Here is an 18,860-nt window from a genome sequence, read left to right on the forward strand (position 1 = left end):
TGGTTTATAGTGTCATATACTGTATGTTATTAAAAGTTATTACATATTCATATGCTTTTTATTATGTAATATTAAACTGTACCTGTCAAAATGATTTGCAGCATCTGAGTTACCTTGTGTAATTAATTTTGTGCCATTGTTATCTGGGAATAACATAACCTGCAAATCATAGGCGGAAATCCCGGGGGGGACAGGACCCCCCTATCTGAGGGTCGCCCCCCCCTAAAATATCATTAAAATATGTGTATTTTAATGTAATTTAATGATTTATAATACTTAAAATAGATGTGTAAGAAGTAAAACAATACAAATGCAAACGGAACAACACCAAAAAACCTTGTAAACATTTGGAAACCCCCCTCCCTTGCCTCACAGTGGTTTGGTCCACTGTCAGCGCCACACAGTAGGGTGGTTGAGAAGTGTACGGAGCCGACACGTTAATCAGCTATATACCTACAAACCAACGTTCCCACCACTTATCAGTTTATCCTCATATGTTTTAAAACTGGTATATTTGGACATATAAACATGAACATATTTCGTTTTATGAGAACAGAAGCAGATGAACGAACAAGAAAACATTTTTGTGCATTCATGCAGAGGTGAGGCAGAGCTGAAAGTAACAAATTACATTTACTCACGTTGCTGTAATTGTTTTTTTTTTTTTGTGTGTGTACTTTTACTTTTTTGAGTAGTTTTAAAATGTGTACCTTTACTTTTACTTAAGTGTGTTTTGTTTAAAGTATAATAGGCTACTTCGCTACATTTTAAATCATATCCGTTAGTAAAAAATAAATAAAAAAGCAAGAAGCGCCACGGATGATTGATTGATGGGCGGGGGAACGCGCAAAAAGAGCCATGGAGAGGGACGAGACAGGCGCGGGCTAATGCAGACCCTATGAAAGAAACCCCTGGCCATTGACGCGAAGCGATTGTTTCATTCAGGCTCTTGAATTGCCGACCGGGTTACCGCTAATTTGCACGACGCGTTTTTAATACATGCGCATAATCCTTCGAGGTCTAGCAGCTTCGCGTAAGTCAAACAACTTAAGAACGTCCTCGGGAATGCACAGGTCATTAGACATTGCAGAGAGAGCGAGAGAGAGAGAGAGATAGGGAGAGAGAGAGAGAGAGAGAGAGAGACTAGGTATATATTTTAATAAAATAATGTATGTTACCAGCAATACATCAATTACAACCTTACTATAGTGATTGTATTTACTAGCTGCTGAACTCATATTATTTTTGCTTCAAAAGTGCATAACTCACCTGTAAAAATCATTAAATAATTCCATAACTGTTTCTTAGTTATAAAAAAGCTTTTTATTTTATTAACTTTTTGTTATTGCACTTTTATTGTAAAGATGTTCCTACATTTATATTTCCTTGTCCTTTTTGAACTATACTAGAAACCTTTCCCCGCTGTAAAAAAGTAACTTTTTACTCTGAGTAAAATTAAAATGACTTTTTACTTTTACATGAGTATTTTCAGACCAGTAACTTTACTTTAACTTAAGTAAAATATTATTAACTTTAATTTACTTAAGTGGAATATTTTATTACTCTTTCCACCTTTGCATGTATGTATATTAAAATTACATTTGCGTCCGTTATAGAGAAAGAGAAACGTTTTCTATCTGTACACATTTCCTTGCAAGTACAATTTTGCATGTATTATTGGTGTCCCCTTCAAAAATTGTTCTTGAAAAATTTTATGTTTATTGTCCCCCCCAACATTTAGATGAAATTTTCGCCCTTGCTGCAAATGTCACGACTGGCAAATCAATCAACAAACAAGTCAATAAATAATTGTTTTGTATTATCTAAAATTAGCATAAGACTAATTGAAATGGAAATATGTTGTTCATTGTTAATTTATGAAACCTAATTTTAAATGAAACCATATTTTAATCTGTCAGTGCTAATGTGATGCATGTGTCTTGCAGGGTGTTTCTGGGTTCCCTGGAGGTCCAGGAGATAAAGGATCACAAGTATGTTCTACAGCATCTATACAAACCTTATCTAAACAATTTGAGACATTTAAGAGCAGACTGCTGCAGAAAAAAATGAAAACCTCTATTAATTACCGCTCTTTAAAAAAGCTATTGGCCGCTTGTCATTCAGCCATTAGCTTTCAGCATGTAATGGTCAAACTGACCTGAGAAGGGTCAGAAGATCAGAGACTGTTAAACTTAACAAGGTCTTAAACATCCTGTAGACTTGATTGTTAATGTCAGATGATCTCTTTTTTAACTGGACAGCAGCAGGAAGTACAAATGTGTTTTGTCTTGTGTAAGTCAGGCAGAGTGTTTAGCTGATAGTTGGATTCAAAGGCTTAGCCACTAATGCAAATGTAAAGCAATATATTTTACTATAATTATGTTATAGTTTTGGGGGGGTCACAGGTGAGGAGTCCCTGACTCTGATGTTTTTACTGGCAGTATTTGTTGGAATCCAGATAACTTATACAATCAAGCAGCTGAAGCCACAAGAAATTATGGGAAACAGTCTTTATGAATTGAAATGAATTTTTGAAACAAGCTCAATTTTATACATTTTCTTCATTTGGTTAGTTTTTAGAAAGTTTTTAATTTTAATTTTCCATCAACATTTTGGCCCCCCACTATGTTTTAGTCATATATCTTCTCTCTAATCTTTGTTATTTGCAGGGCCTGAGGGGTCTGATGGGAGAACATGGGAAACAAGGCCCTCAAGGATCACAGGTGAGCGTAACAACTGATAATGTCTTTAAACCACAAAATGTATTGTTTTGGACATTTTTTGCAGGCAAAAGGAGTTGGACAGGCAACATTTAAACGATATGAAAACCATGTGCTCGTCAAAAATATCATGTTGCATTTATTACTATTATTCATCTCAGTATGTCCAAAACGATTCTGAGGCATCTTTAAAAATACTATAGTATTTCTATCCTTATTTTCTCACACTCATGTTGTTCTAAACCTGTATGAGTTTCTTTCTTCGGTTGAACACTAAAGAAGATATTTTGTATAGTATTTGTTTATCTTACTATGGAAATGGATACCATCAACTGTGTAGTTAACATCATTTATCAGAATATCTTCTTCTGTGTCCCACCGAAGAAAGAAATGAAAACAGGAACTATCAATTTAAATTAAAAACAAATATGAAAAATAAAATGTAAAAATATTGGATCTCATTCACTAAACATGCGTTTATGAAATGTGCGTACAATATTTTCATGAAACAAATCGTGATTCAACAAAAACTTTCGTATCAAAATGTCTTCTAAATGCACGCAAAAATGTACACTTGTACGCAATAATCATGTACGCTAATCAAATTCTAGGCTATAAGTATAATGTTTATAATAATGTTGATATATAAAATGTACATGATTATATTTTATATTATAATATTTTCTGTATTTTATATATTATCATACATTATCTATATTATTATTATTATTATTATTATTACATTATATTATACATTATTATAGCCTACCTATTTTTTCTAAACATATAAAGAAGATGCGCGTAATGACAAATGTTCACACTTTCCTTCCTCACTTTTTAAATCTCTATATACTGTCTGTTTTATTTTAGATACAGATGCGCGTCTCTGTCATATTAATTAAATGGCATATTTTTTACGCATCCAATACTTATTTAATGTTACTCAGGGCTGGGTTTTCCGATAACGATTGAACTTAGCACTTTAGAGCGCTTTCTACGAGCTACTTAACGAACATTCGTTGTTCATTTACGTGCGTTTCCCAAAGATGCACGTGAAACGATCATTCGCAGCTGGGTTTTAAGTGCTACTTACGAGTCGCTATCCATTTGTCAAGTGCTGAAATGTCACCAATAGAATGAATTTGTAGCAGAAGCTTGTTTAGGCTAATGATCTTCAGCCGATGTGCACTAATATTTTTAATAATATATTTTCATTATTGTTCAATGACTTTTTAAATGTTTTAATAATTTATTAAATATTCTTTTCCGTATTTAGGTAGGACTCGTCCCACTGCGAAATGCCTTCTGCGTTTCTATTATAGTTTAGATTATTATTATTATTTGTTGTTTATTATCTATGTTTTTTTATTATTATGGATTATTGCATTGTACCGTAAATATTTATTTGGTTTCTTTAATTAGATGCAATTTCCCTTCAAAACAATGTTTAGATGAATTATAGCAGCAATCGGTATGAACCATTTATCAATTTGCTATACCAACTTTTATCAAAATACAAAAAACTTTTACCAACTTGTACAAAATACGTTTTCCTTCTTTATTAATTTATGTTTAGTCATTTAAATGTGATTTCTCATTTGAATTTTAAATATATTATATATTTAATATAAAATAAACAAAGAAGAACCCAATAAATAAATAAACATTTAAAACTTTACATTATCGTCATTGCAGGAGTGCAATTTGCTGGTTGTCCTGCAGGTGAACTTGTAACTGTTGTCTTACGATGCACTTATGAATGAACGATTACTCCAGACCACTCGTAGATCTACGATGATTTTCAAGTGCAACTTAAGTTACGAAGCTTTTGGGAAACGGCCCGTAATTTTAAGATGATTCGTACGATCATTTTTACGATCAACTTAGCCTTACGATGCTTTTGGGAAACCCGGCCCTGGTCGGTGGACAGCACTGGCTTCCTCCAACAACATCAAAACCTCCCAAATAAAAAGTGCAAAGCAAAACGGAACTTTACCAATAATAAATAGGATCATGGATTTCTTTTCGAGCTCTTTTGATTCTATGACAAACCCCTCTAAAATTTTCTGTGGACTAGCACTGCGGTAAACCCTTATATGGAGCTGGTTTGGGTGTGTTTTATGCAAGTTACCAACCTCGTGCACACGACCGCTCATGTAGAACACTAACGTAAGAACAAGTTTAAGAACAAACTCATGTGCGTACGCACGTGTTGTGAATTAGGCGGAAAGTTTTTTGTGAGAGGTTCAAGTGTGCGTATAAATATGAAAAACGTACGCAATTATTAGTAAATGAGACACAGTGTCCAGGTTGTCCCCATTAATACAGAATTTGAAATATATGACTAAAGAGATGACTAAAGAGTTATGGTTATTAAATAAATGACACAAGTTGCACTTTGATTTCTCATCTTATAAGGGCCCAGCTGGACGACCAGGACAAGATGGCACCCAAGGCCCTCCTGGTGAAAAGGTAAGTCTCTCAAAGCTTTATATCATTATCAGAACATTTTAAAAGCTTTAAATAACAGTACAATGTTTGTTTCGTAGGGCTTCACTGGAAAACCAGGCATGGCAGGTCTACAGGGTCCTGTAGGAATGTATGTAAGTGTCACGCTGTCCAGTGTCACGAGCTATTGATGTGTTTAGGGAAACTGGTATCCAGATCTCCTGCAGCATGGCTTGCTAATGTGCTGATTTGTTCTTATGAGGCTGCTTAACCACAGAAAGCTGACCTAAATTTCGAAGCATGTTTACACTCATTAAGTAGTTAGGCTAGTCAACCAGCGTCTGTATGATGTTTTTTTTCGCTCTCAGGGTTATCCAGGAGCCCCAGGCCTTCATGGAAAGCCAGGTCACGTAGGAGAGAGGGTTAGTACTTTCTCTCTGCTGTAATTATTTAACAAGCGCTTTAAAGATTTCCAGAGTCATTCAGTTGAAGATGTTATACTATATATTGTGTGAATTTACCTTTACAGGGTGAACCTGGGATCAGGGGACCTGTGGGTCCATTAGGAGGAAGAGGGACATCTGTAAGTATTCCGGCCTTGTATTTCAGCCAGCAAATATTGTTTCTTAATATTTCTTTTGGTACAGCATACTGTCAGCAAAAATGGTCCCAAGCTAGTGGGCCAGTGTCCCTTAAAAAGGTCCTAATATGAACAATTTAAAACTAGTGTGCATTATTGAGTAACAATATGTACTGTACTGTACAGCTGAGGTACTTGTATGAACTCTTTAGGTACTTTTTGAAAGGATACTGCCCCAGTGACAGCTAGAGACCATTATTCATCATGTCTAAAATATTTTTTACTCTGTTAACCTTCTTAGGGTTTACCTGGCCCGCCTGGTGAGAGAGGCCCACCTGGACCACCGGTAAACTGACAATGTTCCTATTTTTTTAAACTTTAATATCATTTTTCTTTTTTATAATGTTTTCCACCATTACCTAGGGTCGCCAAGGGGAGATTGGACATACTGGCTTCCAAGGAGCACCTGTATGTAACTCTCTTTATATATTAAGGATTATCAGCAGCAGCAAGTAAAAACAAATATAGTGTAACTTATCTTGTTATTTTTTTATATATAAATTTAGGGACCCCCAGGGCTACCAGGGGCTAATGGTATGACGGGAAAGCAAGGCCCTCCAGGAAGCCTTGGTCCCCATGGGCCAAAGGGAAAACAGGGACCGATTGGATTGCCAGTGAGTGGGTACCCTAACTTTGATTGTAGTATTTTTCCAATGAATTTTATTAAAGTATACAGTTAAAATGTGTGACTGAGTATAACTTGTGTATTCTGATTGCGTTCTTTTATTTTTCAGGGCTTACCAGGAGTACAGGGAATAGGTGGTCAACCTGGAGAGAAAGGCGAGCAGGTAGGACCTTGAAGTTTCTATAAAAGGTACACATACAGTAATAACTCTATAGACCTTTTGTGTGTTTGCAAACAGAGATGACGTTTTTTGTGGGCGGAGCCCAACTGGTGGCAGAAAGTGAATGCTTCTCAATAGCTGTGTGAAGTGTTTTAGCATTAAACTGTGATTTTTAAGGATCCGGTGTTCTGTAGAAGTCTGTTTCCCCTATATTTCTCTTAAGTGTAATGTTTCTTATAACGTTTTCACCAAGCTACGTTTATTTTTTAAATAAATTAAAAGTTTAAATGGCTTGGCTACTGATATGTGTGCATGTATGTAATGTATATGTATTGTTCTTTATTGGAAAATCAATCATTTTTTTTACAGTATGAATCGCTGAAGTACTTATAGAGCAATACTATCATGTATTCTGTATAATATCATTTATTAAATATTTCATCATTTCCTGTTTTCAATTTCTTCCTTATATTTTTAGCCTACGTGTTTGATCTAAAACTATTATGTTTACATACAAATTAATTTGTATAGGCTTGTTTATATATTATTAACACTTTACTTCGTGTGTGTGTGTGCTATGTTTATATATTTATTAGTAAACATCATCATTTAGAAGAAACAGGAAGAAGAAATAGGCTAAGATATAAGGTAAAAAGAAGTAATAGAAAACTAAAAAATATATGAAAACTTTAATAAATGGTTATATTATTGATATTATGAACTCATTCAAATCCTTAATCTATTTAAATAAATTATAAATGTAACGTGATGAAAACGCTATAAGAAACACATAGAGGAATCAGACTTCGACAGCACACCGGATATCTTCTCTAATTATTTTCTATTCTAATTATTAAAAGATTTTCAGATGATTTCATCACTCCAGTCTGTCCGGTTGAGGGCTTTTATTGCAACCATAAACACCTAAGTTTATCCTCAAATGGTGTCTTCGACGACGGTATACTATAAAAATGAATTTATTTTGGCATTCCTATTCTGACACTTAACAGCACAACAAAAATTTTTCTAGTGAGTTATATTGTTTTACTCGTGTCTCATTCATTTCCACTGTTTTTCTGCCACCACATGCGCGCGTGACGTAACTGTGACGTCGACTCGCAAAAGGTCTATACTCCATAGATGCTCTTTCTTTTCCCCTTTTTGAGTAACAAATGCAAAATAAATCTTTCAAAATGTTTTAAAAAGGTTGTCTGTTTGTATTTTAAGGGAGTGCCAGGATCTCCAGGTGACCTTGGATCAATAGGACTCAATGGGCCGCAGGTCAGTTCATTTTATATACAGTTAATTTCTGTTACGACCATAAGTCCTGTTTATGTGCCCTAAATCAACTTCCTTGATTTTTGGGCAAATTACCAAAATGTAAGCAACTGTATTTTAAGCAAACAAACATCGTTTTAATGATATTAGGAGATAATATCGGAAAATGTAGAAAATGTGCAAATATAGGAGATGTTTACATAGACTTAAAGAGACACTCATTTTTTTTGGAATATATGCTCTTTTTCCAGCTCCCTTAGAGTTAAACATTTGATTTTTACAGTTTTAGAATTCATTCAGCCAATCTCCGCAATGATATTAGACAGTGCCCGAAAATAGTACCCTGCTATTGAAAGTTATCAAGGGGACTTTTTTGGGTACTATGTAATATCATTGCGCCTGCTGCAGCCATGGTAGGGCAGCAAAGTCCTTGATCACTACGGCAGAATGAGAGTATAGTTACCAGCCATATCTGCCTAGAAAATCACAACTTTTTATTTTCTGTTTGTCTTAGTACACAATGTAACTACAGAAGAGTCCAGTTTTAAATAGGAAAAATACTGAAATTCTCTTTGTTTATTTTTTTTAGCTCAATGCTAATGGTCTAATCAGATTCAATAGATTATGCTAAGCTATGCTAAAAGTAGTAGCGCCAGACCCGAAGATCGGCTGTATGGATTCCAAAACAGTAAAAATGTTTAACTTTAGGGGAGCTGGGAAATTAGTATATTTTCAAAAAAGTGGAGTGTCTTAAGTGTTGGAGTTTACTTGAAGTGTTATTTTTTAAACCGTTATTTTAGTAAAATATTGAGTACTATTTTGTCACGTCTGTGTGATGTAGGGCCATCCTGGTCCAGCTGGTCCTGAAGGTTCACCAGGAGCAAAAGGGGAATATGTAAGTTAGAAATTTCTTTATTTATTAAAAGATTAAAATTGCCAAAAATTGGTGCTGGTTTACATCCATCCATAAAACAACAACATTGCTTCATCCGCACTCTTGTAATTCAAATTATTTAATTTGTTTATTGGTTTATAAGGGATCATTTGGACCCAGTGGAAAGCCTGGCCCAAATGGACTTTCAGGAGAACAAGGGCCTCCTGGCTCTCAGGGAGTGCAGGGTGAGCCAGGACCAATTGGTAAAGAGGTTAGTTTTATTAATTACCTATTATTGAGCTATGCGTATTTAAATGTCATTACGTGCATGCATGTATGTACATTATAACTTTTTATATGCAGGGAGATATTGGACCTCCGGGTAATATTGGAGACCCAGGGCGCAAAGGACAAAAGGTATTCTAATTCAAAATAGTCATTGGTGAAGTTTAAAGAGGACCTATTGTCTGATTCACGTTTTTAAATTTTCTTTGGTGTGTAAGTGTGTTTTTGGAGCATGTTAATGATATGCAAAGTACGGCAAAGTAAATGATGAGGCGAGTTATCGTCTCCAACGTAAATCTCTTTTCTTGGACTACAACAAACACACAGATTGTAGGCAACAGTTTACTTCCTGGGATTGGTGATGTAGACAAGACCGACATTATCATAATTCCTCCCACTTCGGACTCACAGCCTCTAAGTTAACTCCTGTTAGCAAACAAAATTTTCAAACATGGCAAGGAGCGTCATGTTTCCGGCTGATGTCAGAGGTATTCAGGCCAATCACAAAGTACAGATTAGCTGGCCAATAGGCTATTCAAATCCGTGTGTTTCAGGAAGAGAATGAAATCTAGAGCTACAAAAATGTACCCTATGTTGAAAATAGTGTGTTTTTAACCATAAACCACGCAAACACATTGTATTATACCAAATACACAAAATAACCTTGTTTATAGCAATGAAATAGGTGCTCTTTAAAATTGCACGCGTGAAGTGTACAGTATATTCGAATAACGTTGCAACGGTAGCCACATTCTTATCTTTCTTAATTCTTATTCATTTTAGGGTGACACGGGACATCAAGGATCTTCTGGCCGACCAGGGCCAGCTGGATTTTTGGGGGATAGAGGAGAGCAAGGACCGAAAGGGAATAAAGGCTACGTTGGACCACAAGTTAGTAACCTCAACCTCTTATATTTTGGTGTTCACATTAATCTTTCTATTCATATAAAAATTCATGTTTTTATTAGACAGAACATCAGTTACTACCTAAGAAGAAACTTCAATACCTGACTTGTATTTTCATTGTGACTTTAAAAACAAAGAAATGCTCTAAAAATAAAATCAAATCTCAATGTCTCTTTACCAGGGCCAAAATGGGTTGATGGGAAAGATCGGTCCGTCTGGTTTGATGGGACTAGTGGTATGTTTTTATTTAGGTTGCATAAACCTAGTTTAAATATACTTTGCTTGTATAACCAAATAACCAATTATAGTATGATGCAAAATATGCTTTCAGCTTGTTGGTGTATACTATTGGATGAATTGTGCCTGTTTTTGCAGGGTTTGATGGGTCTTCGGGGACCACCGGGAGACAATGGTTCACCAGGGCCAAAGGTATCACTAAACTTTCCTTCCTCATGTTTCTTTCATCAATGTTTCTTATAATACTCTAGCTCCAGATTACCCTTATACATCTCCCACTGTAACACACCAACTCCCACCTAGGGAGAAACTGGATCATCCGGGATGACTGGCCTTCCAGGAGATCAAGGCGATCGGGTAAAAGATTGTTTTCCATAAAACAAAAGTTTGGGTAAAATAATGTCATCTGATTTGCATGAACAACTGAACTGACTTTAGCACTTGTTGGCCCAGCATGAGGCTATGTTGTTACTATATGGTGTAAATTAGATCCTGCCTATCCTTTTTATTTACTTTTTTAGCCAAAAATCATCAATTTTGATATTGGAATTAACAAAAAAAAATTAATTTAAGAAGGCGTTTAAAATCCAACACACAAAACCACTAGTACTGCATGTTGACTCTCAATACTATAGTCACAGTAAACCCTTCTAACATCTTACCCTAGTCCCTCTTATATTGGCTGCCAATTGAGATTACCGACACTGAGGTGAGGAAAGGTGAACCACTAAAAGTCAAACCAAATCGTGTGTCTTGTTTTGTCTACAGGGAATGGCTGGGCAGAGAGGCTTAAAAGGGGTTATGGGGAAAACAGGACCTCAAGTAAGTACAGCTACTTATTACAAGGTTAAATCCCAGTTACACTGCTAGATTTACAGGGTACAAATACTGCAATACTCGTATTGCAGGGAGCCGTGGGTCCCAGAGGCCCTGAAGGCTTATTGGGCCTAAAGGGTATGCCAGGACAAGAGGGACCTAAAGGTGAACCAGGAAGAAAAGGTCCTCCAGGCCAGATGGTGAGGCTATGAATACAGTGGTTTGTGACAATGTAGTGTGTAAATGAAGTATACTTGGTGCCAGCTGATGAATATCTTTTGTATAGGGACCACCAGGTCTTGCTGGCGCTGAAGGCCTCTTTGGGTTGCCAGGCAAAAAGGTAGAATTTGTCTTGAAAATACTACAGTATTATAGTATTACTATTTTCCAAAATACTACTTATGCAATATTTATAACAAACTACCTTTTATTTAATTTACTCCTATTTGACCATGTTTGCAGGGACTTCCAGGAGAAGCTGGTGCTCAAGGTCCTGTTGGCCCACCAGGGCTACAGGTCTGTATTTTCAAAATTAAATTATATCAAGGAAAGCTATCAATGCCTAAATTCCAACACACTGGCTAAATTCAGTATTCGGTTTGTTTTTAACTTTTTTAGGGTCCAAATGGCAGACCAGGGGTCCGGGGAAGGGATGGACAGAAAGGTCAGAAGGTGAGAGCCATCTGTAATATATGGCTTTGGAACCTGAAATACTTAAAGGAACAGTATGTAAGAATTTTATATCAATTAACCATAAAATGGCCCTGATATGTCGCTAGACATTAACTCTTTCACCGCCAGCATTTTTAAAAAAAGTTGCCAGCCAGCGCCAGCGTTTTTCATGATTTTCACCAAAGTTTAATGCCTTCCAGAAAATGTTCTTCTTTAAATATATAAACATACAATATACCAAATGAAAGAACAGACCCTCGCTTTCAAACAAAAAAAAAAAAGTTTCATCCTACCTTCAGTGGTCTTTTGTAATCAGCTTTTGAATATGGGTAGGTTTCTGCAAAAACACCACATTTGGAGCAAAAAGCAGAGATAATTCCATTTTTGTTATGGACTTTCAATAGAGATCCCATTCAGAGCGACCTTTAAAACAAACACGGACATGCAGCCGATTGCCATAGGGCAATACTTCCGGGTTTAAAAAGTTGCGCCACCTGGTGGATAATAGCGGTATTGCGGAAAGACGGAAAATCTCGTCATTGGCGGGGAAGCGTTTTCTCTTAATTGACGAGATATCTCGTCAATGGCGGTGAAAGAGTTAAGAAATCATTTTCATTTAAAATAAATATATTACTGATAACAGTGGTCTGGCCAGGATTTTGTCATTTAAAAAGTGGAGTTGCAGCCCTCAACTGATGTTTATGTTGTCATGTTGTGTATTGGCCACCAGTTGTTGTGATTGCAGTACCAATTTTAGCCACAAGTTTTGTGATTGCAATACCAGTTTTGGCCACAATCCTACATACTGTTCCTTTAACACTTTATACATTTTCATTTTATTCAATTGTTACAATTATCTTCTCCAGGGAAAAGATGGTCGAGAAGGTCATCCTGGAAAAACTGGACATCCTGGAAAGAAAGTAAGTAAAACAGTACATTTTGTTTGATTTTTAGGATTTATAGGATTTTTAAAAAATCACATTCTGTTGCTTTTAGGGGAAAAAAGGAAAAGCTGGTCAGAGGGGTCTCAGAGGGTCCAGAGGGGAGAAGGTACATACAGTAAATATTGATTTGCACATTTTAACCTTGGGCATGTTTGCTAGCTTTTGTTTGATTTTTAACAGGGACAGCAGGGTTCAGTGGGTATGACTGGACCTCCTGGACCATCAGGATCATATGTAAGTGAACACATACACGTGATTTCTATTGTATATTTTCATTTACAAGCTACATTTACATAATTGTTGGAGAAATCTCATCCTTGAGTGAATGACCTGACAACTAGCATATTTACAATTATTGTTGGCAGTCCCTTTGTGCCATACCGAAAAAACTTGACAAAACTGTTTTCTTCTCAAACTTTTCCTCAAAAGTCACAATTGCACATGGGAAGTGGGCATAAGTGTATACAATATACAAATTGAACAGATGTTAACACTTGTGCATTGTTCAAATTCACTACCCTTTCGTGTTGTTAGTGGGTGAAAACATCCAGTCATTTAAACGGCTGTAAAAATGTATCAGATAAATATATATTTTTTTTTGCATAAATCTGTTAATCAACCTCAGTACTGATCAAAACTACAAAAAATCCATGATTATAACTTTTTAATTGCCAATTTCATAAGTGGTGTCATTGTGGGGACAAAAACACAAAATGACTGATTTTTAATATAAAATGATTGTGGACTGAATTTGTTCTTACCTTTTTCACAGTCTTGGGCATGTCAAAGATTATTAGTTACAAATTTTAACCTCTTTGCAAAAGGAAAAACCACCAACATTCAAAAATGCATGATAATAAGGTGTCATGGCTTTGCAATCAAAAAATGTCGTTATAATGGAATTCAATGGGGCAAAAACAGCCACTAACAATAAATGAAGGAGAAAAAAATAAAAACTGATGCTACAGTACACAAAAACTAAAAATGCATCAAAGCCAATGTTTTTACTAATCTTTGACATGCCCAAGACTGTGAAAAAGGTTAAATACTTTTTATATTGAAAATTAGTCATTTTGTGTTTTCCCCCCAAATCAGTGATATCACTTATGAACTTGACAATTAAAAAGCTAAAATCATGGAAAGATTTGGTGGTTCTGATCAGTACTGAGGTTGATTAACAGATTAATGCAAAAAAATAATTTTTAATCTGATAATTTTTACAGCCATTTAATTTAGTGGATGTTTTATCCACTAACAACATGAAAGGGTAGTAAATTTACCCACGGTGTGTTTTTTGAATTTTCAATATATTTTCTCAAAATATGTGTAAATATATGATTTGTCACCAAAAATCATTCCATTTGCTGAAACACAGAGGAAGTTGTGGCCAAATTAAGACTTAAAAAAAAACCCAACAACACATAAGGGTTCAATTTTAAATATCTTAAACTCTACAAATGTTTATGTGGTCTGCATGAACATAACACAAAGATTGCTCTGTATTGTTTCAGGGTTTACCGGGCATCCGGGGTGAGAAAGGGGAGATGGGTAAAAAAGGCTTTGAGGTATGGGGATTACTCTGGAATTGTCATGGTAAAACTAGTAGTTAGACAAAATGCACAAACTGAGAACCTTGAAGCTTGATCTTCTTTCTGTCTATAGGGAGAATAGGGAGACATAGGGCCACTTGGTCCTCTGGGAAGGGATGGACTAAAGGTACTTGCATTCATTAAAACTAAATTCTAAAAACCCTAACAATCATTTTAAAAGAGAGGGAGTAATTGTCTGTACTTGGTGTTTTTGCGTCTGTATTGTTTTGTTTCAGGGGGAGCAGGGTTTGCATGGGGAGAAGGGGAGAGATGGAACAAAGGGAGAGCAGGTGACTTGGTTATACATGTACTGTACATATTTCATATACAGTATAATGAGACTATTTGGATGTACACTTTGAAATTCGAAATGAGTTCTTTGCAGCAATATAGTCAAAGGTTGTTAACAGAACCATTTCTTTCTTACCGTTTGTGCAACATAAAGGTTTTGTGGACGTTTAATGTTGTTTGTGGAACCAAACAGCCAGACTGGGGGGAAACCCTTTTTAAAATTGTAGAATATGGAGTAATTTATGTATTTTTTTAGGGGGATATTGGCCCAACGGGTCATAGAGGGTCACCAGGTCTACCAGGGATGCCTGTAAGTTATCATTATCTGGTCTTCTCTATTGAAGAACATAAAATTATGATAATTAAAAGATCTGTTCTAGAAAAAACTGCACTAAACTACACTAAACATTAAGTTAAAGAAAGTTAAGACCTTTATAAGATAGTCATCATTAGACACTATAATACACCTGTAATACTGAATAAAAGATTTAATTCAATCTATTTCCTTATTTCACAGGGTCTGTTTGGAGAAAAGGTATCCGTAGTTTATGCATAGTTGTCATATCTGATTAACCTTCATGTAATTGATGATGATGATGTGTTTGTTTCAAATTGGGCACTTTATAACTGTAGGGGTTAAAAGGATATTCAGGTCTTCCTGGACCAAAAGGACAGAGGGGACTTCTTGTGAGTTTGACAGCACTTATATGCTAATGCTAACTTAATTGTTTATCTCTGAGCTGTATTAACTTTAACTCTGTTATTTGTTTTAGGGCCCACCGGGTCCTCCCGGGCCACCAGGAAATCTAAATCTAACACTGACTCAGTTAAAAGTAGGTGACTATTTTCAGATTGAAAAATATGACAGTAAAATACAGGAAAAAAGTCTTAATGAGATTTGAGGTATCGAGGTTTGATTGGGCTGTCCACACGGAGACGCGTATCACTGTATACGTATAAATTTGTTATCGTATTGGGGTATTGGCGTTTCATCCACACGGATCCGGCGTTTTGGGAGACTGAATCCGCTATTTTTTGAAACCGGGTCCTAAAGTGGATAAATCTGAAACCGACACCCATGCGGTTTCATCTGTACAGCCAATCCGTATATTTTGTGAAGCGAAAACGTCATCGCATCACGTGTCGGAAGCGTCACACGTAACAGCAACAAAAATAACGGCGGACTACGTGATTGTGTTCGTGCTACAGAAGCTACTAAAGCCTACTAGCTTTATTACAGCACAATCTATTGCTTTTATGCAATTGTGGTGACCAACAAGCGATAATGGACAACACCATACGTTGGTTATGCGCATGCTCAAAGTCTTCTTCTCCGTGTATAGTGTATATCTGTGGCAGAATTACAGCGCCCCATACTGGTCCGGCATATATACAACACCGCTTTCAGTCGGTTTCAGTGGTTTCGTGTTTACGGATTCTTTTTTTAGAACAAGGAAAAAAAATGATCGGATAGGGAATGCACCGACTTCGTGTGGACATAGCCTTAGTCATTAATTTCAATCTTTGACATATTAAAGATATCAAGGTTATTTTTCACAGAATTTTCTCTACACCATGTAGTATGATTTTATTTAGAAAATCACCGTAGCTGGTTTTTACAGACTGGGTAACATACTTTGCATAGGATTAATTGATTATTTACAAGTTTTATTTTAATATAAACCAAGGATGTTAATGTATTTTTTTCACACAAAACAGGACCTTACGTTCCTGTCCGACAAGCCCAATTATCCACTTATTAGTACGCTGCTTGAAGCCCTTCAGCGAGACCTGCGATTCTTCATTGATCCTCCAGATGGAACTAAAGAGCATCCAGCTACCACCTGCTTGGAGTTGATGCTTTCTTATCCTAACTTTTCTAGTGGTCAGAATCTTATGGATATTATTGTCACCTTATAGACCTGACTGTTTTGTGATTTGTTAAAAGATTATGTTTCACTGCTTGTCTCAGGAATGTATTACATCGACCCGAATCAGGGAAGTTCTGCTGATGCTTTCCTGGTGTACTGCAACTTGAGTTCAGGTGGACAAACGTGCTTGCCACCTATGCAGCCGCAGGTAAGCAGACACTTGATCAGCTTAATCAGCTTAAGCTTTGTTTGTATTATTATTATAATGTTGTTAATAAGATGCCTCCCTGTTTCTTCAGGTACCCATGAGACCTTGGCTCCGAGACACCAGGCCAGATTCTTTTACATGGCTAAGCTCTAAAGATGGTGGCTTTCAGGTATGTTTCAGGCAAGAACAAATAACCTAAATGTGACCCTGTCTGTAAAAACTCGGCTATGGTATAACATTTATATCTAACTTTTATATATTGACTGAGTAAGGTCATGTCACAGATTGAAATAATTGATAATGCTCCTAATATACACTCCCCTAAAGGATTATTAGGAACACCATACTAATACTGTGTTTGACCCCCTTTCGCCTTCAGAACTGCCTTAATTCTCCGTGGCATTGATTCAACAAGGTGCTGAAAGCATTTTTTAGAAATGTTGGCCCATCTTGATAGGATAGCATCTTGCAGTTGATGGAGATTTGTGGGATGCACATCCAGGGCACGAAGCTCCGGTTCCACCACATGCTCTATTGGGTTGAGATCTGGTGACTGTGGGGGCCATTTTAGTACAGTGAACTCATTGTCATGATCAAGAAACCAATTTGAAATGATTTGAGCTTTGTGACATGGTGCATTATCCTTCTGGAAGTAGCCATCAGAGGATGGGTACATGGTGGTCATAAAGGGATGGACATGGTCAGAAACAATGCTCAGATAGGCCGTGGCATCAACAAGGCATTTTCGCCCACAGGACTGCCACATAAAAATGGTTGTGCGTGAAAATCCCAGGAACTAAACGGACTGTGAAAAAATCAGACCGGCTCGTCTGGCACCAACAACCATGTCACACTCAAAATTGCTTAAATCACCTTTCTTTCCCATTATGACATTCAATTTGGAGTTCAGGAGATTGTCTTGACCAGGACCACACCCCTAAATGCATTAAAGCAACTACCATGTGATTGATTAGATAAACACATTAATAAGAAATTGAACAGGTGTTCCTAATAATCCTTTAGGTGAGTGTATAGTCAGATTATGAGATTTAAGATGGGATGTCACAGTTTGACAAATCTGTGCTTTTCATTAGTAAATTAGATTCTTTTTATAGTTTGATTACACAGGGACTGGTGTGGTACAGATGAGGTTCCTGAGATTAAACAGCAAGATTGCAAAGCAGAACATAACGTTTTCTTGCCAGCCGAACAGCCAGCAGGGTTCCAGCGAGAGAGAGATTAAGTTCCTTGCAGATTCAAGAAAACAGAGCTTTTTGGGAACCTTTCGAGATTGTGAGGTATGTGAACTACAGAATAAGTGTGATGTAAATGATTGAATTTTTTTTAACAATTGCATTCTTTATTTTAATCCATCATGTTTTAGCCTACAGGTGGGTTGGACACAGGGCCTCGGGAGTCTGTATTCCAGTTTGAGACTGAAGACCTGGAGCTTTTACCCATCAGAGACCTGGCTTTATTTGGTCATAGTGACATGACAGACGAGTTTCAGTTTACTATAGGACACGTCTGCTTCAGCTAGAACACAAAAACTGTTGCTGTGCAGAGTTTTCTGCTGAGAAAACAGAGCTAAGGACAAACTGAGAAAAGGAGAAAGTCTGTTCTCCATGATCAGGAACTCAACTCTACTCCATCTGCTGTAGGAATGGAGATTCCATATGAAGTCTTTATTTCAACTTCGGTTTGTAAAATAAACTGATTTGTTGTCCAGCGGCAACAGTAATTTGGTGCACGGCTTCTTATGAGAAGTTGTACTGTATATTTGTTTACAACGCTTATTTTCTGTTAAATGTTCAAATAACTGTTTATTTATATAATGTCATAGATTTGTTAGTTTTGTCGTGTTATAACTTACATCCCACAAATCATAACTTCCCTAAAAAACCCTTTAATTCAGGTTTTGTTGCACCTTATGATAAAAAGCACTGTGATGTCTGTCATCCGTTTTGTACTATTTGGACAATGTGCCACCAATCTGCATATCAGGCACTGCATGTCAACACATCAGACTGATTACAGAAAACAATGGAATAGTGGAAAACAGCTAGGTGTGGTCAGTTGTTGTGGGAACATTGTTTATGATGTATCCAATGTAATTTGCTAAATGTAAATGAATTAATAAATTATATAGTGACACTTTTAAAGAATGTCACAAAAATTTGTTAAAGCAAAGTCCCAATTTAGCTCATTGTATACTAGTTCATTGCAAACAATGTGGTTAAATGTTTTTATTGCAGATTCTGCAATGTGGTTGCCTTAATAAAAATGACCTGAAAGA

General features: G+C 36.3%; 1 protein-coding gene across 2 annotated transcripts in view; it reads left to right on the plus strand.

Annotated features, from left to right (window-relative positions):
- The window catches only part of LOC129440148 (uncharacterized), a 65,011-nt gene extending 50,215 nt beyond the window's left edge, over window positions 1–14,796 (plus strand). For both annotated transcript variants that reach the window (XM_055199278.2, XM_055199279.2), the window contains 30 exons: window positions 1,947–1,991; window positions 2,670–2,723; window positions 5,139–5,192; window positions 5,270–5,323; window positions 5,537–5,590; window positions 5,698–5,751; window positions 6,050–6,094; window positions 6,172–6,216; window positions 6,315–6,422; window positions 6,543–6,596; window positions 7,821–7,874; window positions 8,713–8,766; window positions 8,909–9,016; window positions 9,109–9,162; window positions 9,814–9,921; window positions 10,118–10,171; window positions 10,312–10,365; window positions 10,477–10,530; window positions 10,942–10,995; window positions 11,082–11,189; window positions 11,276–11,329; window positions 11,452–11,505; window positions 11,608–11,661; window positions 12,528–12,581; window positions 12,658–12,711; window positions 12,786–12,839; window positions 14,117–14,170; window positions 14,268–14,321; window positions 14,431–14,484; window positions 14,742–14,796. In XM_055199278.2, the coding sequence (XP_055055253.2) occupies window positions 1,947–1,991; window positions 2,670–2,723; window positions 5,139–5,192; window positions 5,270–5,323; window positions 5,537–5,590; window positions 5,698–5,751; window positions 6,050–6,094; window positions 6,172–6,216; window positions 6,315–6,422; window positions 6,543–6,596; window positions 7,821–7,874; window positions 8,713–8,766; window positions 8,909–9,016; window positions 9,109–9,162; window positions 9,814–9,921; window positions 10,118–10,171; window positions 10,312–10,365; window positions 10,477–10,530; window positions 10,942–10,995; window positions 11,082–11,189; window positions 11,276–11,329; window positions 11,452–11,505; window positions 11,608–11,661; window positions 12,528–12,581; window positions 12,658–12,711; window positions 12,786–12,839; window positions 14,117–14,170; window positions 14,268–14,276 (1,656 nt within the window). In that variant the 3' untranslated portion in view covers window positions 14,277–14,321; window positions 14,431–14,484; window positions 14,742–14,796. The remainder of the gene's footprint in view (window positions 1–1,946; window positions 1,992–2,669; window positions 2,724–5,138; window positions 5,193–5,269; window positions 5,324–5,536; window positions 5,591–5,697; window positions 5,752–6,049; window positions 6,095–6,171; window positions 6,217–6,314; window positions 6,423–6,542; window positions 6,597–7,820; window positions 7,875–8,712; window positions 8,767–8,908; window positions 9,017–9,108; window positions 9,163–9,813; window positions 9,922–10,117; window positions 10,172–10,311; window positions 10,366–10,476; window positions 10,531–10,941; window positions 10,996–11,081; window positions 11,190–11,275; window positions 11,330–11,451; window positions 11,506–11,607; window positions 11,662–12,527; window positions 12,582–12,657; window positions 12,712–12,785; window positions 12,840–14,116; window positions 14,171–14,267; window positions 14,322–14,430; window positions 14,485–14,741) is intronic.
- Window positions 14,797–18,860: the final 4,064 nt, after the last annotated feature.

The sequence above is a fragment of the Misgurnus anguillicaudatus genome, chromosome 22 (assembly GCF_027580225.2).
Source record: "Misgurnus anguillicaudatus chromosome 22, ASM2758022v2, whole genome shotgun sequence".
Classification (NCBI taxonomy): Eukaryota; Metazoa; Chordata; class Actinopteri; order Cypriniformes; family Cobitidae; genus Misgurnus; species Misgurnus anguillicaudatus.